This window comes from Populus trichocarpa, chromosome 3 (assembly GCF_000002775.5).
Source record: "Populus trichocarpa isolate Nisqually-1 chromosome 3, P.trichocarpa_v4.1, whole genome shotgun sequence".
Lineage (NCBI taxonomy): Eukaryota > Viridiplantae > Streptophyta > Magnoliopsida > Malpighiales > Salicaceae > Populus > Populus trichocarpa.
In genome coordinates this window covers 10,188,373-10,212,741 of record NC_037287.2, presented here as the reverse complement: position 1 = coordinate 10,212,741, position 24,369 = coordinate 10,188,373, and the positions used below count along the sequence as shown (strand labels likewise).

The 24,369-nt window shown below is 33.3% G+C and overlaps 4 protein-coding genes across 6 annotated transcripts; 2 read left to right on the top strand and 2 right to left on the bottom strand.

Annotated features, from left to right (window-relative positions):
- Positions 1-2,179: 2,179 nt before the first annotated feature.
- LOC7461966 (pentatricopeptide repeat-containing protein At3g47530) lies at positions 2,180-4,926 on the top strand. Its single transcript, XM_002304228.4, has one exon. It carries the CDS (start codon positions 2,367-2,369, stop codon positions 4,275-4,277), a length of 1,911 nt encoding a protein of 636 aa, XP_002304264.3. The 5' UTR covers positions 2,180-2,366; the 3' UTR covers positions 4,278-4,926.
- A 6,307-nt stretch (positions 4,927-11,233) lies between these two features.
- On the bottom strand, positions 11,234-13,232 carry LOC7461965 (transcription factor bHLH47). The gene is made up of 4 exons (XM_024596842.2): positions 12,810-13,232; positions 12,197-12,264; positions 11,966-12,084; positions 11,234-11,876 (listed from the first exon to the last, which is right to left on the bottom strand). Exons 2-4 carry the CDS (start codon positions 12,247-12,249, stop codon positions 11,383-11,385), a joined length of 666 nt encoding a protein of 221 aa, XP_024452610.1. The 5' UTR covers positions 12,250-12,264; positions 12,810-13,232; the 3' UTR covers positions 11,234-11,382.
- Positions 13,233-15,758: 2,526 nt separating this feature from the next.
- On the bottom strand, positions 15,759-17,955 carry LOC7471613 (phosphatidylinositol N-acetylglucosaminyltransferase subunit C). Its single transcript, XM_002303306.4, has 2 exons — positions 17,820-17,955; positions 15,759-17,354 (listed from the first exon to the last, which is right to left on the bottom strand). The coding sequence occupies exon 2, from the start codon at positions 17,168-17,170 to the stop codon at positions 16,265-16,267; it is 906 nt and encodes a 301-aa protein (XP_002303342.3). The 5' UTR covers positions 17,171-17,354; positions 17,820-17,955; the 3' UTR covers positions 15,759-16,264.
- Positions 17,956-18,104: 149 nt separating this feature from the next.
- Positions 18,105-22,781, top strand: LOC7456069 (protein SUPPRESSOR OF FRI 4). Of its 3 annotated transcripts, XM_002304291.4 has the most exons (7): positions 18,107-18,506; positions 18,979-19,079; positions 19,553-19,676; positions 20,554-20,960; positions 21,230-21,387; positions 21,477-21,530; positions 22,258-22,781. In XM_002304291.4, exons 1-7 carry the CDS (start codon positions 18,313-18,315, stop codon positions 22,327-22,329), a joined length of 1,110 nt encoding a protein of 369 aa, XP_002304327.2. In that variant the 5' UTR covers positions 18,107-18,312; the 3' UTR covers positions 22,330-22,781. The 3 variants fall into 3 exon arrangements, with proteins under 3 accessions (XP_024453792.1, XP_024453791.1, XP_002304327.2); XM_024598024.2 differs by having other exon boundaries at positions 18,105-18,506; positions 19,556-19,676; positions 21,477-22,781; XM_024598023.2 differs by having other exon boundaries at positions 18,106-18,506; positions 21,477-22,781.
- Positions 22,782-24,369: the final 1,588 nt, after the last annotated feature.

The window sequence follows — 24,369 nt, the reverse complement described above, 5'->3', positions numbered from 1 at the left end:
CATTGGAGCTAGAGAGATAGAGAGAGAGTGGGTGATTTGTGTTAAAATTTAACACCTGTTATTAACAGACTGTTAATGTATATGAGAGGGGAGTTATAAAATAAAGAGAGGGATAGATATATGCCACAGGAAAAAAAACACCTCTCTCTATCTCTAACTCTCTCTGGCTCTTTTTTTTTGGGTTGACCCGGGTTAACCCGGGTCAACCCATCTGACCCGTGATCCGGTCATTAGACCGGATCGACCACCGGGTTGAGTTTCAAAACTACGTAGAATTCTACTATTTTTGTGGTACTTATGCTATGAGTCCAATAAAAAAAATATAAAAAAAAAAGCCAATATGTCAAAGCCCTTTCCCTTTTAGCCTAAGCCATCATGAAATCCAAGCCATCGTTCACTCTTCATTTCCCGTAGTTGATAGAGATTTCCCTTGTCATTCAGGAGAGCCCTCGTAGGCTCGTACAGCCCCCAACCATTGTTCGATAGTACCTTCGCCTCCTCTCCCTTCAGTCAAATCTGCTTCAAACAAAACCTTTCTCTTCTTCATTCGCTCGGTGGTCTTAGTAAAAGCCTCTCATTTCCTTCCAATACTCAATTTCCCGATAAGGCAGACCCTCCAACCTCCCCCATTTCATTCTCCCGTTCACCTTTCAATTGTCAGTAATAGAAATAATAATTATAAATTCAAAATCTAATGCAAAAGTTTAAGAAAATAATTTAAAAATTACATACACAAACAAATATAAAAAGAAATTCCAACATCCACCGATGACAATATTGTAAAATTAAGAGAAAAACATAGAAAAAGATATATAATCCAAGGATAGACAACTGGTCAAAACTTGATTTGATTTAAAATAAAATTTCAAGATTTTTTTTTTTTAATATTGAAGTAACGATATCTTAGATTGACAATGGTCAAACTGGTTTAACATGTCAAGCCTGCAACTATGGTGATGGACGCCGCTAGATTTAATAATTTTATTTTTAAAAAATTATTTTTTTTAATTATATAATAATAAAAATAGATGACCACAATAAAATATATATATATATATATATATAAAAAACTATGGTGGGTTGCACACAAAAAATACCTACTAATTTTAAAAAAGATATTCATAATCTTCTTTGAAAAGGCAATAAAAATTAAATGATATTAAATAAAATAATATCAAGTTCGTTTACCCGCGTGGGTCGGATCAAAAGTCTTTTAATGCAAAAAAGAAAGGAATGTGCAGGCGTTTCCAATGTATTTTTTTACACTAATGTTTTTAACTGTGAATCAAAAAACTAACACATATATTTAATTATATAAATTAAAAATCATATATGTTCATAAATGAAAAAAAAAAATTGTCAACGTTAACTAAAGATTGAACGTTAACTAAAGATTGAACCAGAAAGATAAGAGATATGTGCGAACTAAGATATTTGATAGCTTTATGATCCCTGACCCGATTGAGTTTATTAATTTTATTTTTTTGTAACTAATTACTTATTTAATTAAATGATAATAAAAATAAATAACTATAAGGAAGTGGTTAAATAAAATTCAAAGAAAAAAAATTATATAGGGTTGCATAAAAAAAAACACATGCTAATATAAAAAAAACAAATATAATCTTATTCAAAAACCAAGTAAAACTGTCATACCCACTAAGCATACACGAGATTTAGTATTTCAGAAATAAATCCACTGTCAGAGATAGAAATGGTTTGGGTTGGTGTTGGTATGGTACCATTATATAAGATATCCGAAGAGATCCTGATCTCTGAAATAAGGCACCATTTGTGCTTTCTTGAGAAGATAATTAATTATCAGGATTAAGTTTGACGTACAGTGATTATATTAGATGTGAAAAGAATAGAGGGATGATTGAAAAGTTGAATTTCAGAACTAAGATAGGAGGAGGAGGAAGAGGATGAGGAAAACATATATAGTTAGATGTTGGTTTTGATACCATGTAAAACTGAAATATTAAATAAATAAAAAACTGAAATATTATTATTTTAGATAAATTATTTCTTTATAAAAAAAAACCTTGAAGTCGACTTGGCCAGGTTTAACCAAGACATCCAAATTTAAGAGGGTCAATTTCTAAAATATTTTGGAAAAATACGCTAAAGATATCTATATATTCCTTGTTATTCAATGATAGTGCGAGGATCGCTTTACCCCGTGTGAAATCCTTGATCTCTTGGGCAGGGCTTAGGCCCCCGTCTCTATAAACAACAACAGCAGACCCAGAAGCGAACAAAACCTGGTTAGCCGTTGGTAGCAAAACATAAACCCTGCTTCTGCTCCAATCAAAACAAGTAAAAACCTGTTTGAGCAAAGGTAACAGAAATCAAAGAAGCATCAAATGACACCAGCCTTCCATCTCTTTAACTCAAACCGTTCCTCTCTCAATCTCCAACACTACCTCTGTCTTTCTCATTACACCACCACAACACCTCCATCAATTGCAAAACAATTCCAAGAACATCATCGTCATCAACAAAACCAAACAAACCCTCTCCTTTCAAGCCTTGAAAGAAAAAGCCACCAACCTTTGATTTCCCTCATAAAATCATGCACCCAAAAGTCCCATTTGCTCCAAATCCATGGCTATCTAATCCGCAACTCGCTCCTTCACTACCCTGCCATTTCTCTCCCTTTCTTGTCTCGCATGGCACTCTCTCCCATCCGAGATATCTCATATTCCCGCCAATTTTTTTCTCAAATTCCGAACCCATCTGTATTTCTATACAACACATTAATAAGAGCTTATTCTATGAGTAACTCTCCTACTGAAGGGTTCTTTATGTACCAAGAAATGAGAAAAAAAGGTTTACGTGCAGATCCTGTATCTTTATCTTTTGTTATCAGGTGTTATATTAGAATTTGTTCGTTAATTGGTGGTGAACAGGTTCATGCAAGGATTTTAAGTGATGGGCATCAATCTGATAGCTTGCTGCTTACTAACTTGATGGATTTGTATTCGCTTTGCGATAAGGGTAGCGAAGCTTGCAAAGTGTTTGATGAAATGCGTCAAAGAGACACTATTGCTTGGAACGTTTTAATATCTTGTTATATGCGTAATCGTAGGACTAGAGATGTTTTGGTAATATTTGATGGTATGCTGAGTGGTGAGCTCGGATGTGAACCGGATGATGTAACGTGCTTGCTTCTACTCCAAGCATGTGCAAACTTGGGTGCGTTAGAATTTGGTGAGAAGGTTCATGGTCATATTGTGGAACGAGGGTATGATAATGCGACCAACTTGTGTAATTCGCTTATAGCAATGTATTCGCAGTTTGGGAATTTGGACAAGGCTTTTGGTGTGTTTAAGGGCATGCACAATAAGAATGTGGTTACATGGAGTGCCATCATTTCAGGTCTTGCTATGAATGGATACGGGAGAGAAGCTATTGGAGCATTTGAAGAGATGCTAAAAATGGGTGTTTTGCCTGATGATCTGACTTTTACTGGAGTTCTGTCCGCTTGTAGTAATTGTGGGTTGGTTGACAAGGGGATGATTATCTTTGCTAGAATGAGCAAGGAATTTGGGATAGTGCCAAATATTCATCATTATGGATGTATGGTTGACCTTCTTGGGCGTGCTGGTCAGCTTCATCAAGCATATCAGCTTATAATGTCAATGAGGGTCAAACCAGATTCAACCATATGGAGGACCTTACTTGGGGCTTGTAGAATTCATCGCAATGTTATACTTGGAGAACATGTTGTTGAACATTTGATTGAACTTAAGGCTCAAGAGGCTGGTGATTATGTTTTATTGTTCAATTTGTATTCTTCCGTTGACAATTGGAAGAAGGTGACAGAATTGAGGAAGTTCATGAAGGAGAAGGGGATCCAAACCACACCTGCCTCTAGTTCAATTGAATTGAAAGGTAAGGTCCATGAGTTTGTTGTGGATGATGTTTCTCATCCACAAAAGGATGAGATTTATGAGATGTTGGACGAGATTAGTAAGCAGCTGAAGATTGCTGGTTATGTTGCTGAAATAACATCCGAGTTGCCCAATTTAGATGCAGAAGAAAAAAGGTATGTTCTTTCTTATCATAGTGAGAAGTTGGCTATAGCTTTTGGAGTTCTTGCAACACCACCAGGCACGACAATCAGAATAGCGAAGAATCTCAGAATTTGTGTTGATTGCCACAATTTTGCCAAGATCCTTTCAGGGGTTTATAACAGACAAGTAATTATTACAGATCATACTCGGTTCCATCATTTTCGAGGAGGACACTGCTCATGCAATGATTATTGGTAATGATACTTTGATAATAACTTCGTGAGTTTGAACTTTGATAAACATTCTCACAAGTTAGTCGGCAGCTGGGAAGCTTTCTTGCAAACGCTATGCTCATTGATAAGAAATTTTGGATTCCAGTCAACCCATTTGATTTGGCGAGGCAGATTTCACTCTGAATACATCTAATTGTGTGCAGTCCATATGTGAAAGACACCCAAATATGGTTTATGACGATGCGCTCTGAAGTTTTCAAAACATAAAAGGAAGAGGATTTTGGAACTTTTCAGCCGTGGTGGACCAAAGTTTGGTGAGTTCATCCTGAGTTCCCCCACAAAATTCCTTGAGCAAAAGCCGTTGGAATTATTAGTTTATACATCGGAAGAACCCGTTTTGTTATACTTAAATCCCATGCTGATGGTCTTCATTAAGGTATATAGTGGGTGGCTTGGGGGAGTTCTATTAGTGTACACTGGCGAGACCGAGCTCTTGGATATCATGCAAGAATTAACTAAACTGACAGGAGCGAGAGATTAGAAGTATAGTTATAAACTAGATAGATTGCATGCGTTTTGTTGTGGGTCCAGATTAATTTTTTTGTAATGTAAAAAAAAACGCTCAATTACTATTATTGTATTTTAAAGAATGAAAAAAAAAAATTATGACCTGACATTCTAGAAAGAAAACTAAAAAAAAATAACAATAGTCGATCATCAGGAAATAAAATGCAGAAAGAGGAAATAAAAATAAATAAATAAATAAAATATTAAAAACAAAGCACCAATAAAATCATAAAATCAAGTGAGGTTATCAAAATTCAAGAGTAGGATCATCCAGACAGGATAATCCAATAAAAAAAATAATTTTAAAAAGAATTGAATTTTAAAGAACAAAATAAAAAAAGATAAAAAAAAAAGGACTTCAAAATAAACTTGGATCACCCGGATAAACCTCTCACCTAAATAATGAGATATGAATAACCTAATTTAAAAGAAAACTGAAGAAAATAACAAAACTTCTTTTTTAAAAAAAGAAAACGAACAACTTCAAAAGCTATAATTGGGAAAAAAAACAACATCAACTTGTGTAAACTTTTTAACTTCATAACCCTAGGTACTGACTAAATTGAAAGCATTGCATCTGGAAAGTTACTATTTTAAAACTTGGCTCGACCTGACAGGTTGACCCGTGACTCTCAACTTAGACCAGACCAAGTTTCAAAAGAAACTGGGGGAGAATTATCAGGTGTAAGACGATCAAAAATCCGGGTTGACCCATGTTTCGGTTAACCCAGGGAAAATCTAGTCAAAACCCATTTACTATTTTCCTTTCTCTTTTTTTTTTTCAAAATTGTATCATTTTGATCTTTTTTATAAAACAAAAGGATTTGATTGACTTAGGTTAACTCGAGTCAACTCGCTCGACCTATGACCTGATAATTGTCCTAGATTGACTCCTAAGTAGGGCTTATAAACAATGAGAAAAACCTAGGAGACCAAATCCCAATAAATAAAATGTTGAATGATGAAATTAAAAAAAAATTAAAGGATAAAGAAATAACAATTAAGAGAATAAAGACCTCATTCGAAAAAAAAAATTGAGAGGACAAAATAAAATTGAATTAAAGGGTAAAATTGAAAAAAAATCAAATTAACATATGGATCCAAAACAAATAAAAAAACAAAGAATACTAATTTTCAACGAACTCAATTATGATGGATGAAATTTTAAGAAAATAATTCAAAATGAATGAAGCTAATCCAGCCCAACTTTCAGAACTTGTGACATAGATCATGAGGCCGGATCACAACATGAAAGTCAAATTCGAAAAAATAACAATGTAAAATTCCTAACCAACCAAAATAATTTGGGATAAACTTGAAAAAAAATATAGATTTAAAAAGGAAGAGAACCAAATTTAACAAAAAAAATAAAATAAAACCAAATTATGAGAGGATATTTGATATAAAAATAAAATTTCAAGGGGTGAAATCCAAAGACAAATTAATTTAATAAAGGATTCAAAACCAAATACATCACAATTAAAAGAATAAGTACCGAATCTAATATAAAAATCAAGTGTAAAGGAACGAATTTGAAGAAAAAAAACTTAATAAATGATTCAAGACCAAATACATTGCAATTAAAAGAATGAGGACCAAATTTGATATAAAATCAAGTGTGAAGGGATGAAATTAAAAAAAAAATTAACTCAATAAATGATTCAAGGTCAAATACATTGCAATCAAAAGAATGATGACCTAATTTAACTTAACAAATAAAGAGTCAGACTTCCTTGTTTTTTGCAATGGCTAGCACGGTTTTCTAGAAGGAGAGAGGAGAAAGAGGGAGGGAGGGAAAAACCTCCGGTCAGAGCTCCTTCACATGCCGTCTCTGCACACATCCCTCACCACCGTGATGGGAGTGGTGAGGCGCATCGAATGCCGCCCTGGAAGATGACATTCGATGCCGTTTGGGTAAAGCACGCGCCTTCCAAAAGGCACGGGTGGTGCCCACAAGCACGCGCCAATAATTTTTTATTTTATATACACACACACACACACACACTCAATTACCCTGACCCCACTTGAGATTTATAACAAAACCATATGAAGAAGACAAAAAAAACCTTGCATGCGGCCTTAGTTTTTTTCAAAATCCAAGGTTAAATTTGTATTTTTACTATTAAAAAAAAACACGGAGAAGCCCCTCAATACATGTATATTATTTTCCCCTCGCAAAGGAATGACTGTAACTTGAGTATTTGTTTTTTTAAAAAAAGACAAGGAACCCCCTACCCAAAGATTTAAATTGTGTGCCTTGAAGGGCAAATTAGTATTTATACTATAGCAAAAAAACATTGAACAGACCATTTTGTCCCCAATCATTTTTTCAAATGCAAATGTATCTCATAGAAAAGACAATCTTACCCCACATTTGCATGCTTAATCATTTTTTTAGTAAGGGCAGATTCATCTTTATACTGTTTCAATCCACAATAATATGTGTCTTGGTGAACAATAAAAGACTGAGGGCTTTTAGTGTTTTTTTTAACTAGTTATTTGACTCACTCTTCGCCACTGGTTAGATAGTTGTTTTTTGGCAAAGAAAAAATGCAAGCTTTTCAAATGCATTTTTTTTACAAAACAAATTCTAATTATAAATAAAAAAGCTTATACATGTATTTAATTAAATAAATCAAGAACTATTTGTGCTAATAAATAAATAAATAAGTGTTAATGCGTCTATTCAACTCATGAGTTAAAAAATGATCACCTAGCTACAAGTTGAATAATTTTTTTCAAACACAAAAGAATTAATATGTAGGTATTATGAAGGTATATTTTGATATCGAGTAAAAAATATATTTTAATATGAATAAAAAAGTTGATACTTACATATAATAAAATATAATAAAAATCATATACAATAATAAAAACATATAAGATCTTAAACTAATTTTTAACATAATAGAAAAATAAGATAATGTTACAATTACTATAATGAAACACATTTTTCTTAGTCTTTGTCAAATAATTTTTCAAATAAAAGTGTAAAGAAAAAATAAAAATAAAATAAAAAACCAATTACAAAAGAATGAAGATAAGAACAAAAAAAAAAGATACAAATAGACCAAGTACAGAGTGATAAATATTTCAAGTGTAAAGAATACAAAATAGTATTTTTTTCAAAAACAAAAGTATAAAGAAAAAAAAGAGAAACTAAAAAAAACTATTACGAAGAAATAAAGATAAGAAAAAAAATGATGATAAATAGACCAAGTATAAAATAATTAAAATGACCATTATAACCAATGATGAGAATAATAATAAGATTGCCCCTTCTTTTTATTTGCTTAAGTCTTATGATATATGGTATGGTAGATTAGGCATGAATTAAAATTTTATGCAAATAAATCATTAATTATTACCAAGTATAATTTATGAGAAAAATCATAAATGTGAAATTTATGTAAAATCAGAATTCATAAAAAAAATTTCAAATAATTGAAGAAATTAGTGAACCACTAGACTTAGTTCACTCGAATATTATTGATTTAAAATTTATACAAACTAGAGGTGAAAAAAATATTATATTATTTTTATAAATAATTATACTAGTTATTATTATATTTATTTGCTTAGAAGCAAAGAAGAAGCTCTTAAAATGTTTAAACATTACAAGAATGAAGTTTAAAATCAACCTAACAAAAAGGTAAAAGCAATAAGAAATGATAAAGGTGGAGAATATGAAGCATCATTTGGTTAATTATATTCCCAAAATAGTATTATCCAACAACTCACTACTCCTTATTCACCACAAAAAATGATGTTGTGGAATGTAAAAAACTAAATGATGAATGTTATATTGATAAGTTCAAGAGCACCTCATAACTTGTGGGGAGAGACAATTTTAACTGCTAATTATATACTTGACAAAATACCTCATAAAAGTTAGAAAAAATACCATATGAATTGTAAAGAGGTAAAAAAAATCTTCCTACAAATACTTTAAAGTGTGGAGGTGTCTTGCAAATATAGAAATATATGATCCTAAAAAGGTCAAGATATGATCAAAAACTGTGGATTATGTATTTATTGGATATGCATACAATAATAATGTTTATTAATTTCTTATATATAAGTCAAGTGTTGAGGATATCCATCATAATACTATAATGAAATCAAGGAATGTTACACTCTTTGAAGATATGTTTCTATGGAATGAAGCACGAGAGAATCGTTCACTTAAGAGAATGATTAAGGCTAGTTCAAGTAATCATGATCAATTAAAAGACAATAAAGTTGATTTTAAGGGAGCAAAAAGGAAAAAAGACCAAAATATTTGGTCCTAATTTTTTAACATTTTTGTTAAAAATGAACTTCGAACCTACTTTAAAACAATGTCATATCCGAAAAATTTCTATTGAAAGAAGATGATCAATAGTAAATTTGAATCCATTATGAATAATTATAAATGAGAACAAGTAAATCTTTTTTCTGGAAATAAATTATCAGGCTATAAGTGAATCTTTAAAAAAAAGGTAAAAATCGATGGTCTACGAAATAGCAAATAACTAGTTTTAATTGACACAACATCACATAACATCTTATAACAATATTTACCAATTAAAAAAGCATCTAAAATTTGCTTATTTAAAATTTAAAATTATATGTATTCTAGGCTTTCCTTAAATAACTTTTTATATTTTATATTTTCTTGCTAAACATCTTGTTGACTAGTATAATATATTTACAACCTTGGAGATTCCCCATCAATTGGATTTGGCTTTGATTCCAAATATGATGATTTTAAAGTAGTCAAGATTTGATAATTTTCTTTATCGACCCACGATGAGTCATTTCGGAAAGTTGGGGTGTGTAGTCTAAGCACAGATTCTTGCTATCATGCCAATTGATTTCAAGGGCTGTGACATTAGATATGTTGCTTGCTTGAATGGTGAGTGTTATTGGCTGGCTGCGGACCTGACATCTTACGATGGATCACCATTCCTACGGGCTTGTCACCCCTAGACGACCAATTTAACTGTGTTCTGTCATATGATGATTTGATCTGCATGCTGGAGTGTTCAAAACAACATCAGTGACAGAATAAAAAAAATTCTACGATCACAGATGATGCTGGAGTGTTCCTTTTTTGTTACAGTTTTGAATGATTCTTTAGCTATTGTTGTTTGTTATAATCGTTCATCAAAGGGGTGGTCTGACGTCTGGACGTTCGACGACAAGAATGGAATAAAAAAGTGGAGGAAAACAACAATGGAACTTGTTGGGTTTCTGGAAAAATGGCAGTGCTTTTATTGAAGATAAAAATGGACAAGACAAGAAATTAAACATCTTCATCTTGGAGGTCTCCTTGACACGTTGAAGTTGGCTTCTTGCACAGAAAGTTTAGTTGCTATAGAAGGGAGAAATGAGAGTGTGGATGGAGATGCTCGTAAGTGACAGTTTGTTTTAGCGTGTGGTCACACTTTTCAAGAAAAAGAATTAATTTTTTAATTTTAAATTGATTTTTTTAATATTTTGATATGTTAATATAAAAATTATTTAAAAAAATATATATTATTTTAAAATATTTTTAAAAACTAAATACTTTAAAAAATAATTATTATTACATTTTTAAACTATTATAACATCATGATGATAGTGTTTGAAAATGCAGCCCGGCAAGAATTTAAAATTTTTGTTTGCTTAAAATTATTTTTTATATTTTTTATTATTTTAATATGTTAATATTAAAAATAAATTTTAAAAAATATAAAAATATATTATTTTAATATATTTCCAAACAAATAATACTTTAAAAAACAATTACAATATTTCTTATATATATTATCCACTCTATTTTTTTTATTATCAATTACATCATTACATCATGAAGGGTATTAAATACTAATACAACAATAATTTTGCTTTATTGCCAATAGTTTAAGGCTTCTCTAGAATGCTTGTCAATAATATCAGCAATTAAACCTAAAAATACCTCGTTCCCTTCAACAATCATCATCAATTCGCAATAACCAAGCGAGGAGGTTATTAGAACCCTAATTTCTTTCAAAAAGCAACTGAGATCAGTGATCACAGATTTGGTGGTGTCAAATAACAGCCACAGCTATGCTTCCAGGCATATCATTTGGCAGAGCATATGAACAATTATCACTAGAAGGTCAAGACATATACAAATACCACCGCCATCAATCATTCTCCGCAAATAAAAATCCACAAACTTGCGACCAACATTACTGTGGGCCATGGGGTCGTCTTCTTATTCAAAAGATTTGAGATGCCATGCTTTCTTTTAACATCGCATGATGAAGTGCTGATCATATCATCTGTGAGCAATTCATCTAATGCAACAAGCCAATATCAACACCTGTGCTAAAATTGAAGTATGCAGGAAAAAACTAATGTAAATCGGCCCAATGCTACCAAGAGACAAGAAAGAACAGCATAAAATAGCCAAAACTAAACAGACATTAGATCATGGGCAACTCTCCAAAAGGACATCAATAATGAGGCTACTGTAAATTACTGCACTTTAGCACCTTTTTACAGGTTGGGGATGGTCTCATTCCCCAGGATTACACATACTGCTATCCCTACCATTACACTTCCTTCCTGCCAATTTGCTGCTCCCTAAGAAGCTGAGACGGCCAAGAATCAGCTGCGGTTGGATATCTAGGATGTGGTTTGCTCACATTCGAGGTAGCCATTGGAAAACCTTGCACGTGATCAGGACTGATGGGAACCACGAAGACAGTCGATGTCTGCTGCAATGCAACAGCATCTACAGCAGGCAACCTGAAAGAGTCTACTGGAAAATGTGGTGGTTGCAGAAATTCAGGAGGAGGCACATTTAGATCAGGCTTTGATTGTGAAGCCGCTCTCATTTCAAGTTCACTGTGCAGTTTCCCAATTTGATGTTCCAAGGCAGAACTCTCCTCCCTCAGCTCATTTTTCTCAACAGTTACATAGTGAGATTCAGATAAGAGAGCTACATTTTCCTTCTTGAGGGATTCAATCTGCGTATGCAAATCCTTTAATAAACGAGTTGTTTCACACAACATAGAAGCCTTCCCATTATTTGGCTGACTCAATTCTGTTCAAGAACAGAAAATTCTAAAAGATTAATCCAATTTTCGATGAATACAAAAATCATCGTAAGAAAAAAAAAACCATTGAATTTACCAAGAGCAGAGGCTAACTCAAGAAAGAGCTCATTCAATTGCTCACGCTTCAGTTTCTCCCTCTCAGACTTGTGAATTCTTTTCGGAACTTTCCCCTTATTCTCCCCAGCAGGAAAGCACCTGTGTCGCACCACAATCACCATCAATTTAATTCAAAAAAAAAATCACTCAATTTTTTTTAAATAGTGATCTCTAGTGCTTTGTAATTCACATAAATTCACTAAAAAACTACCGATTTTCAGTCACATCCTCAACTGTTTCATTCAGCTCTGAACCCATGCTCATCTCAGTTAGCAAAATCTGCAAAATAAAATAGCAAAACCCAATAAGTTGAGAAAAAAAGAACCAAAAGAAAAATCAGGTTTCCTCCTTTTCAACTGATTTCTCAAAAACAAACAAAACCCAATACAGATTTCAATCTCAGTTTCCAACTGTCAGTTCAAATCAAATTAAATAAAAATCAAACACGAAAATCCCAGATGAAAATAATGAATGACTAGAGAAATCAAAGCCTTATAACTCAAAATCAGAGCCGAAAAAACCCCAGGAAAGAAAGAAGAAGCAAAAGCCAAGTTTCCAATTATTTGATTGAAACAACGTTGGCTGTAAGAGAAGTTAGAGAAATCTTTAAAAATTGTTCGGTTTAAGAGAAAGGTAATGTGATTAAGAGTTGAAATCAAAATTAAGAAGCAGCCACTTATACTTTTAAATATTCACGAAAACCCATCAAACTATCATCTTTAAGCAAGATCGAAGTCCAACCTTCGATATCTTCACACGACAAAGCTTTAACAACAACAAAAACGATCTCAGCAATAAAAAGGAGGGATTTTCGATTTCATTACCTCAGGGTTTAAAGTGTAGATTGAACCAAAAATCTAGAACGCCTGATATGAGAAGTTTTGATGGTGGTGATGGATCCAAGAACCCTGCTGTTCAAGGAGGTCGCTATTGTTGCTGTAGAATCAGAGAGAGGTAGAGGATTTCTTTTTACATGTATCTCCCTAACCAGCAACTGCCGTGACTGTTAGATAGAGAGGGGTGCATTTCGTTAAGAGAGGGGTTTAGGTGGAGAAGAAGGTTTGGAAGATCGAAAGAGAGGAGTGGGTTTGATAGTTATGTTCCGATGAGGGAGGGGAGTGTGGCTAGGTAGTTTGGTTTCTCTTATTTGGCTGCTGTTGCTGTTGTGCACAAGAAATCGCGTGGAGAGCATCAGACTTTTAGAGAGCATCTAGCATGTCTGGCGAGGGAAGCACGAGCACGAGCACTTCATATATATATATATATATATATATATATATATAAAGTAAGTGGGAGCACCTTCTCATACACTCCAGCAAACATAATAGCATGACACATGGGTATGGGCTGGAGGAAGCTTCTTACAACTCGAGTTGCACGAAATTGTTGTCCTTCTCTTCCGACTTTCACTCACTGAGTTCATCAATATATTATATGATTATTGGCATCATTTCATCTCTTTACTCTTAATTTTTTTTTGTTAATGTTGTCCCCTTACTTGTTTTTTTTTTTATTATTATTTATCTAGCCCTTCTGCTCTAGAAACGTGGACCTTGCGTCCACTGCTCTGTTAGCCTTAAGACGTGGCCGACGAGTCAGGTGCTTTTTTATTGTTATTAATATCTTGTTTTATTGATATTTTGATGAATATTATCTTGGTTTATTGCTTTTAATGTATGTATCAAAATGATAATTTGATTAATTGATAGTATCAGCTCATTTAACCAGACCAAGAAGAGCTTGAATAATTGGATATTCATGTTTTAAAAGAAATGAATGTGAGTTTTAGAATATAAGACAAGATGAGAGGATGGAAGGGTACAAGCCCCCGACTGAATCGGAGCCTGTCTTGTTCTCCCATGACTCTTTCCTGTTACTTTATCTGATTCTTATATCATTTGTTATAGTGCGTATTTTGACGAGGTGTTTTCTAAGAGGAGTTGAACTTTATATATATATATATATATATAATTTTGTCTATACAGTCTATTTAATTTAATATTATTGTTGTGATTAATTCCAATGTCATGTATTAAATCCCGGTCCACTTAATTCTCACATTAAACTCTTGGGACAAAAACATATTTTTTTCCATATCATTTTTCCCTGGTACTTAGGCATACTTTCACTTAACATTCATTTCTACCTTTTAGGCATAATTTACATAACCTTTATTTTCATATCTTGTAGGTAATATACACCTAATAAAGGGAGGGTTTTTCCCCTGAAATTTACAAAAATGCCACTCCTTAATGTCCAAGTTGTTATTTCTATCAAATACCTGATCGTTGGCACTTTTCACGTATTGATTTAATTTTTTTATCTCATCCAAATTATTACACTAATAAATTGAGAATTTTCTTTCCACTTGTCATAAGAAAATTTGTCTAAATTTTATTGTCTTTTAGTTATAAATTACGCTGTTAAATATGAATTACACTAACTGTCGATATTGTTTGTGTATAAATTCATACTTTAATTCATTCAGGGTTTTACACTAATTCACACTGAATTTTTCACCATTAATTCATAAAACTTTTATTATTTTCCTGGTGGTATTTAAGCGATTTATCACAGGTTTACATAAAGATACAAGAAAGAGAGCCATTGGAAAATTTTAAGAAAAAAACTTTCAGGTGACTATATTTCGGCCACCAATAATTATGATTTTAATGTGTATGAATTCATCTTTGAGAGAAGCTTGATAAAAATAGCTTTCACCTTTAATAATGCTAAAAAAAACTAAACTGAAGCCTGATAATTTTTTTATTTGATTATGAGTTTTAGGTCGATTAGAATGTGTTATGTTGTTATAAATGGAGTGATAGAGGTTTATGACTTGATCTTTTTTTTCATGTTTTTAAGTGAAAAATAATTGAAATATGGGTTTTTAGATCGTGAAACTTGGACCATGATATTCATCTTGAGTGATCGAAAAAGATAACAAATAAATGACGTATCATTTACCCAAGCGAATGATGCGTCATCCACCAAGTTTTTTCTTTTAAAATGGGGCGAATGACTACCCCATTAAAAAAAAATATATGCGGGCTTGAGTTTCCAAACTTAGGCATACATGTCAAGTTCATGTGTGCCTGTACTTTTATTTTTTTAATCCCATTGTTTTTTTTGTATTTTTTAATTGAATTATTTTTAAATAATTATCTAATTATGCATTTTTAAAAGATATTTGAGCCTTTCATGTTTTGAATAGTTATATATGAACCTAATATGTATAATTTTGTAAATATAGATGAATATCTATTTTTTAAAATTTCATTATGATTTTTCTCAAAATTATTATTGTTATATTTATTTTAATATATTTGCATGAAAAAAATCAGTTCATTACTTTGTTTTATTAAAACTTGCTTTTAAGATTATGATAAGTTTTTGTTTTAAAAATAAAAATTTTGATAAAAGAAAATTTGTTTTATTTATTAGTTCATGTAATTTTTGTTTTATTTCATTAAAGTACATATCAGTTTTTTAATTTTTAATTAAATTTTTTAAAGATGCAAGAAAATACTTTCTTAATACCAGCATATTCTTCTTTTATATTAAAAAATAATTTAGAATCACACTTGCAACGTATCGCGGATAAATGGCCAGTAATTAGCCATGCAACGATGAATAGTTGTATTGGCATTCTGCCATGTTTTAAATAATTCCTGGCTATGGCACAATCTTGCCTGCCTGTAGTGGGCACTACTAGTTTTCCGAATCGTGCTTCCAAGTTCTAGCACTAGCAAACTTTCATGGAGAGATTCAGAGAACTGAAATGACTCCATTCACCTAAATAAATCCCATTCGTTGCAAAAAACTATGATTGTAACTCCATAACCCTAACTCCAAAATACCCAGTCTCGCGTTTGCTAATGGAGTTGGGGTTTACAGCTATAAACCATGCATAATCAACTGAAAGCCTCCAGAATACAGAGGATCGATCCTCAATGATTTAACTGTGAAAAAATTAGCGCATCAAAAGATGTTGGCAACACAGCAGCATTGTTGAGTGTGTGTGATTTGAGAAGCAGAACACTTTAGAGGTTACCTCTGCATGAACATCCTTGATGAGACTAAATTAGAAACTGGACTGCTATCACACCTGACTAATGATCAAAGCTCAAACATTTAATCCCTCAACAATTCCACAACAATTCCCCTACATATTATGAACCAATCGTCCTGCAAAACAAACAGTGAACCAAGTCCCCTTTTTCATGAGCAATTTAATCTCATTGCTTTCCAATCAATCCCATCCAGAGATCAAAGAATCTCAATCTGTTACATTGAAACAAAGCTTAGCCTCATCCCAAGGGCCATTGATCTCAAACTTGTATTCCTGAATTCTTATGAGCCAATAAGGACAGACAACACTTATAAACACCAAGAAACCAAGCAGTAGCATGAAAAGTAAGTGGTGCAGTGTATAAACCAGAGCCAGGGTCACGGCCATCAACCCAAAAGAAAACACAAGGTGCAAGCGGAAGGAGAATTTCTTGATACAGTAAGTGACAAATGGAGCAAAAAGGAAGACTTGCAAGGAAAATAGCATGATGGCAAATACATGCAGCCTTGATGGAAGGCGAGACGCAATAAAAACTGAAGCGACAACAGAAGCATTTAAAGATACACAACTGGTTAAGCTTGGATTTTTTAGGGCCACAGGAGCTTTAATGGTCGATCCTGAATAATCATGCAGGAAGAGATGAAGTATGACAAGTGTAACAGTAACTGCCCAGATGGAGTCCGAGCTTATGGACCTTGTGAGAGGGTGATAAATAGGAGCCAACATGTATAACCCAGTTGTGAAAAAAGAGATATTGAGGATATAATGGAAGAGTAGATTCAAGGAACGCATTTCTTTGGTTAAAAGAAGAACTAAAAAACCTGATCCAAAAAGGCTTGCATCAAGGAGCAAGAGGGAATTTTCATCAAGGGTTGATTGAAGGGTGTGAGCCCAAACCAAGCTGACAAGAGTAACAATGCACAGATACTGAGAGATAGAAACTGAGTCTTGCATCACCTTCAGAATGTCCCGCTTAACAACATTAGCATTCATGACCATATCTTCAAGAAAAGACTCGTCAGTATGATTATCATCAAACCCAGGCTGCATTCCTCCATATGCGACTTTTCTCCAATTGGGACGAAGCAGGCTCTCACTGATGATGTTATCCATTGCAATCCAACTACTCTATTACTTATGCTTTAAGATATAACCAAAAAAACCAAAACTCGTGCTCATGTAGAGTGAAGCAAGACAACTACAGTTTTCCAATCTGTTATACGATCTTTTGTAAGAGCAACATATCCCATTGAAGACTGTCCTGCTACTTTTAGGTTCAGTCTGTTACTTCAAGAACCTGTTCAATTGCAGGCAACATAGATCATTTTACATCAATGAAAAGAAAGACAAAGTACAAGGACCAGCTATGCATACACAGAATCGATTTGCATTTGGAAAAGGATACAAAAAAAAGGGAGTAATGGTATATCTCCCTCTTTCCTTCAGGTCCATCTAGATTTTCATTTTTTGTTCTCCGTAAACCTCAATTGCTGAAGGAAAAAAAAACCATGATTCCTAATTTCCTTCGATGCAAAATAGCGGTTCAATTTCCAGTTAAATAAATTTAACAGATACTGTTTTTTTTATAAAAAAAAATGGGTTAAACAAAGAATATTTTAGAAAGAAAAGAAAATCAGTTTGCCAGGTTAAACCAAAATCTCCACAATCAAGAACAGCTTCGGAAAGTAAAATCAAAACACCAAGTCAAATGAGAAATAATAATAACAATAATAATTCAAACCCAGGTGATGTTTTATTTTACCTTTTAGAATTCTCGATCGATTTGGGGGGTCATCTTCTCTGTTTGTTGCCTTGATTCTCTCTCTTCTCGGACTGAATAACTTGCGAAGAAAACGCGTTTTCTTAATGAAAAACGAAGATAAATGTACGAAACGTTTTATTATGCACGTTTCACAAGTATTTAAAAACAAATTAAAAGTTTTTATTTTTTAATTTTAAATTAAATTATTTTTATAATTTTAGATGGTTTAGATATATTAATATTAAAAATAAAATTTAAAATATAAACAGGTTATTAAACAGATTGGACCGTACGCGGGAAGGAAACCGGTGTCTTTGAGATTCCCAATAGCCAATAACATCGAATCAGGAGATCCGACCCGATAAATAAAAACACAGATTCGGAAGACGAAAGCAGAAAGGCCTAGAAACCCTAGAAAAAACCCCGCCCAAATTCTACAAGAATCATCAGCTGCTCCTGCAGAAAGAAGCGAAAATTTAAATTCTGGGAGAGAATGGGAAAGAAGAAGAAGAGAGCAGCGTCAAAAGTATGGTGCTATTACTGCGATAGGGAATTCGATGACGAGAAGATTTTAGTACAGCACCAGAAAGCCAAGCATTTCAAGTGCCATGTCTGCCATAAAAAGCTATCGACCGCTGGTGGCATGGCCATTCACGTTCTCCAGGTCCACAAAGAATCCGTCACCAAGTAATAACCAAAAGCCTCGCTGCTCCTTTTTTTCCCCTTCTCTCTCTCTCTCTGTCTATCATTTTTTTTTCATCTCTTACCTTTTTATTTATATTTTAGTTCTAGTCGGAGAATGCGATTAATTAGAATCAATGATCATTAATTTTGATTAATTAGGGTTTCATCAGTTTTCATTATTGGGATTTATTTTTCAAAACCATGATCTGTTCGGCTATAAATGTTTGTTTATTGGAATTACAAATTCCAGCTTGCTTGCAGTACATTGCTTGTTGTTCAATACCGTTTCTTTTGTGGGGTTTTCGATATATGTATGTGAGATTGACTGAAAATTGACTTGAGGAGAATGTTATGTTATTTTTTTATTTTATTTTAGGTATCAGAAATTCAGAATTGTTTTTTGCTTTTTATGCTGTTGACGAGGTCTACGTTGATTTAGGTGACCTTGTCTGACTATATGATGGATTTGGTTCAGGGTTCCCAATGCAAAACCTGGAAGAGAATCAACTGATATTGAAATATATGGAATGCAAGGAATCCCACCTGATGTTCTGGCTGCTCACTATGGAGAAGAAGGTAAGGAAGTTGACTGGTGTTGTTTTCAATAAGTTACTTTGTGTCAATGATTGTATGTGCTTGCCTATCATCATTACTTTTCTGTTAATTGATTGGTTTGTTAAGTTTTATATCTTTTCATCTTAGAGTTTTGTCATCATTGCTGAAATTGAAACTTGGGATTTTAGACCTTTTTATTTGTTTAGTTTTTTCTTTTATTCCCTCAACTTGCAAATTGGCTGAGCTTTTTATTCAGTATAAACTAGTTTATGTCATTTTTCTTATCTTGTATTTTTGCAATTTTGGTAAAGTTAAAGGTACTGTTGAATTCTAATTTTTCCATGATACAGTTAGCTTCTTTTTTTATATATATATTTATCAGTTCTGAGTCTTCTCGCAGTTTCTGTTACTGTACTAAGAGTTTAATTGTAGAAGTTGTGGTATTTATCACGTAAATTTGGTTTACTTCTCACTGATATTATATTTACTGGCAGAAGATGAGAATCCATCAAAAGCTGCTAAAGTGGATATTCCATCAGCTCAGCTTGTTGGTGGTATGGTGCCAGGACCATTGGGTGCTGGATATCCTCCACGACCTCTTGCTGCAATGCAGCCAATGTATTTCTTCTCTATTCTCTACTATTAGCAGATTACCACATCCTTCTATACTAATATTTCACCATTTGCAAGCATTGAAATGTAGTTCTTTCTTCATTATCATTATTAATGCTGTTCTTTTATGTTTATATTTCACCATTTTGCAAGCATTGAAATGGAGTTCATTAGTGTCGTGGATGACTGCAATTTTGAAGCACTTTTTAATTTTTCTTGCTTCATTCATCTCACAAAAGTATTTTCAAAATAGAATATAGGTTAGTTGAGAAGGATTTTTGTGGACTACTATACCCAGATTAGGATATTGATGTTTAATCGTGTTTATTTGAGTATAAGGCAGCAAGAGATGAACGAAATGCAACTTTCTTCATCAATATTTTTGTTGTTCTCCTTTCATGACAACTGTAATATGCTTTAATTAAACCAAGTAATCCAGGATTCTAACCATACAACTGCGTTTCATGCTTATCCTAATATGGCTACTACTCAAACTTTGGATGTTATCTTGTAAAGAATACAAGATCATCTTTGATCCTAGGTCAGGTCCTTGTACTCTCGGTCCAGTTAAACTATGGAACTATCTGTTTGTCCTGAATTTTCTCATGATTCTGTTTCGAAGATTTGAAATCTGTGACATATACCCTGACTAAGTATAAAAGTGAAACTTCTGACTAACTGTGTCCTCAGCTTTCAAAACTAATTGAATCTTGCCCTCATCAAAGGTTATGGGGTCCCCATAAAAGTAAACAACAGATTCATCCAACATGGCTTTATTACATTTGAATTATTTGGAAAATATAGTGATTCATGGTGTCAATTTATGTGCAGAGGAAAATTGTGATTAAGTTCTCATCATATTTTTGTTGGTTTTTGGTTACAGTTATAATTCTGCTGTACCTGCTCCTCATGCTGGTTGGCCGGTTCCTCGTTCACAACATTGGTTGCCACAGCATCCTGCAGTTTCAATCCCTCCTCCTGCCCCAATCACATATACCCAGCAGCCACTATTTCCTGTACAAAATGTGAGGCCTCCTGTGCCATCAACCATGACACCTGCACTCATACCTTCACAAGTAACTCCTCCAGGACTGCCCTCATCCACACCATCTGTATCACAACCATTGTTCCCTGTTAACAATAATTTGCCTCAAAGTTCAACATTTTCTGCTCCTTTTCCTTCGACAAGTCTCTTACCAAGCTCGCCTGCAGAAGTTAGAGGTTCAATGAATGTGCATTTGGGAGTCAATACTTCAATGACAACTGGCTACCTTACTCAGAGTGCTTCAGGTTTGATTGTGGCCCCTTGTTGATTTATAATATAATAGATCCTCTTTATTTGAAAAAAAAGGTATTAAAACAGATCTTGTGTCTAGCTTTTGTCATGGTTGATTTAAAAAGTGTTCATTTTCATTGCGTGTGATGATTTCTTTGGTAGCCTTCATGCTATCATAGGATCATACTCTATTATAATTGCTTTTATTAGGACCAATCATTCCATCTAAGTTTGCATTTTGCTGCTCCCTGAATGGTAATGTCCCATTTCAATTTGTTTATAGCATCTGGGACACTAGGCAATACACATTCTTATGCCTCTGGTCCAAATACTGGTGGCCCTTCTATTGGACCGCCCCCTGTAATTGCAAACAAGGCACCTGTCATCCAGCCAGCTGTTAATGAAGTCTATCTTGTTTGGGATGATGAGGCAATGTCCATGGTAGGTTGTTTGTGTTAAGAATGCTTTCTTTCAGTTTTACCTGATAAATTCTCAATTGTTAGACCTGCTAATGGTTTGAATATTTGCAGGAGGAAAGAAGAATGTCCTTACCAAAGTATCAGGTGCATGATGAAACTAGCCAGGTAAGTTGTGACTACCCCTTTACTATTTGGAGTTGGTTTGCACGTCTAACCAGATGGGTAGGCTTTATGCTTTTTGTTTTCAGATACAGTTGTTTACGCATTGTTACCTATTTAGAGAGGTATTTCTGTATGAATTTCCAATTTTTCTTTTTCTTAGCTTGTCAACAAACCCACAGTTTGCAAATGGTTATGTGCCTTGTAGTCAAGTATCTTTTGACTTCTAATGTCCATTGGCTGATGGGCATGCTGTTTCTGTTTTTGTTTTCCGCAATTATGTGGTTTGCATGCCAATGCCGGCGCTTTGTGGTTGTCAGATGATTCAACTAGTCATGTTTGTTAATTATGTCGGTAGTTAGTTATTACTGTTTTGACAAGCTTGCTGGAATCAAATCGAGGATTCTCCTTCCTAACGTCATTCTCAGTTAACAAAAGTGTATGTATTGCTTATTTAGAATTTGAATTTATTTGTTGTTATTCTTCTCTCTATGCTTGACTTTGAAATGTGGGGTTTGGGTGGAACAAGATGATACCCAACAGATTTTTGCTCATTCCTAGCATGATTACAATTTATTTTTATCATCGAACAGTGAAGTCAGACTTGGCCCAGGTCAGCTTCTTTCGCAAAGTTTGGCATCTTTCGCAATAGGACCAAGCTTTCAAATATCTGGTTTATCCAACTGATTTCTAGTCACAATTCATTTCTTCTCATTGTTGTTGCTTGTTGCAGATGAGCTCAATTGATGCAGCTATTGACAGAAGAATATTGGAAGGCAGGCTTGCTGGTCGAATGGCATTTTAGAAACTGAAGGCTATTTGGAATCTTTTTGCAGATGCAAAGACCCGCTGAGCGCCACAAAATTCATATTAAATGCATGGGGATCCCTGGTTCTTGTTTGCATCCTTCAGGATCATGCTTGCGTTGTATTCTTTACAAGGTAGTGAGATAAAAAGAGCCCCCATTCTTTAGCTTGTAGGTTAAATCTCGAGGGATGGCGGCAACAATCTTTCTGTCCCTTTCAATCCTTCTTTCTTTCCTTTTTTCTACCTTTGAAAAAAAAAAAAAAAACGTGTACGCCTGTTAGGTTAATAGATTTTAGTTCACTTTTATTATCTGGCTCAATCTCTTGCCGTCATTTTGTATGTACCTTGTGAAACTTGGAATTGGATCTGCTGTGAGCATTATTTTCTTACTTGTTTTATGGATTTAAGTTTCACTATTCATTAAATCACAGTGGTTTTCATTTGATATAATGTTTCTGAAGGAGATGGTGTATAACTAACAAAATTTATTTCATTATTAACAAATAAAACTAAAGATTTGGAGTGTTCAAACACGGTTCTCCCTGTAAAAAAGCAGTGCAGCATCCGCAATGCTTCTTCTTTTTTTTTCCCTACTGTTCCTAGACACGGAAAAATGCAGCTTTATCTTTGTATTTTTCAGGGTTTGTTTTTTCCATATTTAGTCCAGTTTGCAGTTTTATCTCTGTATCTTTATGTTTTTCCTGCTGCTTGGATTTTGACCATCATGTAAAAGCTCATCTTGTAAAAGCTATCTTGGTGTCAATGTGCTTGTATTGAAGAGAGATCAATGGAAATGGTTTTCGGTAACATGTTGGAAAACACACATTGATGCTTGAAAAGGTTTTTTTATTTAATTTAATTTTATATGTTTAGAATGATTAAATGGTGTTTTAAAATTGAAATAACTTGTGGCATTTTCCAGTGAAAATATGTTTATATGGCCCGAACTTGAACCCTATTTTTTCATACCGTGGGTGATTAGAAAATGTATTAATGGGTGATAAGTTGTTGGATCTATTTATAAAAAAAGAAATGGGAGGACTTTCATCCGTTTATTTAAAAAAAAAAAACTAAAAAAAAAAAGTTTGCTTCAGCTTTTTTATTTTTTATGGCTAGGTATATGGGCTTAGCCTTGTAAATCAAGGCATGTTCGGGCCATGTTCTTGAAGCCTAGGTGAGTTTAGGCTTCCCATCACTTTTTTTTTTTATCTTTTTAATTAATTATTTTGTTTATTTTTTTCAATTTTAGAAAAAAATTCACTTTAAATAAAATGATTAAGATGGTAATTATAAAATTATTCGGTTATGCCATGATTTTTTAATAAGAAAATAATTTTTATGATAATATTAGTGACTTTTATGACTAATTATATATGAATCTAATATATAATTTGTTTTTTTTTTAAATTGCTCATAAATTTTCAAGGAGAAAAAAATATCTATTTAGTTATTTTTTATGGTAAACTTTTTATATAATTTTATTAAATTAATTACTCTTATATATTTTGAAGTCGCTAAAATTTTTATTTTTTTATATATTTTTAGTAGTTCCAGTGATATAAAATTTCCAGTAGGCACCTTTATTTTGTTCAGGAGCGGTACCCTGAAAGAACATGTCTTGAGTATTAGCTGTTTATGTTGTTTAATCTTGCAAGATAACTCCTTAGGTGTTTGGTCGGTAGTGTAATTTGAGAGATCGACAGTCTTGGTTGGAGGTTTGCTAGTGATGCGAGTGCTGGTTCCATTCTAATTGCATCTTATGGGAAGGATCTCCCTTTGTGATATGGATCCTTGGAAAGGGCTACCCAAGACCAAATGTCAGAAGAGTCGAATGAACAAACAATAAGAGTGTAACAAAGGGAAAAACTTTCGCAGGAAGCTAAAGAAATCATACTTCTATGGGAACTCTTCTGGGTTTATATGAACTTTAAAGAAGCATTAGGCTTGTGTATGTCTGGAAGCATATCTATCTATCAGGTCTAGGTTTGGTGTGACCTGAAGTTGCAATCTGACTAACCTCGTATTCTGTGCCAGCAAC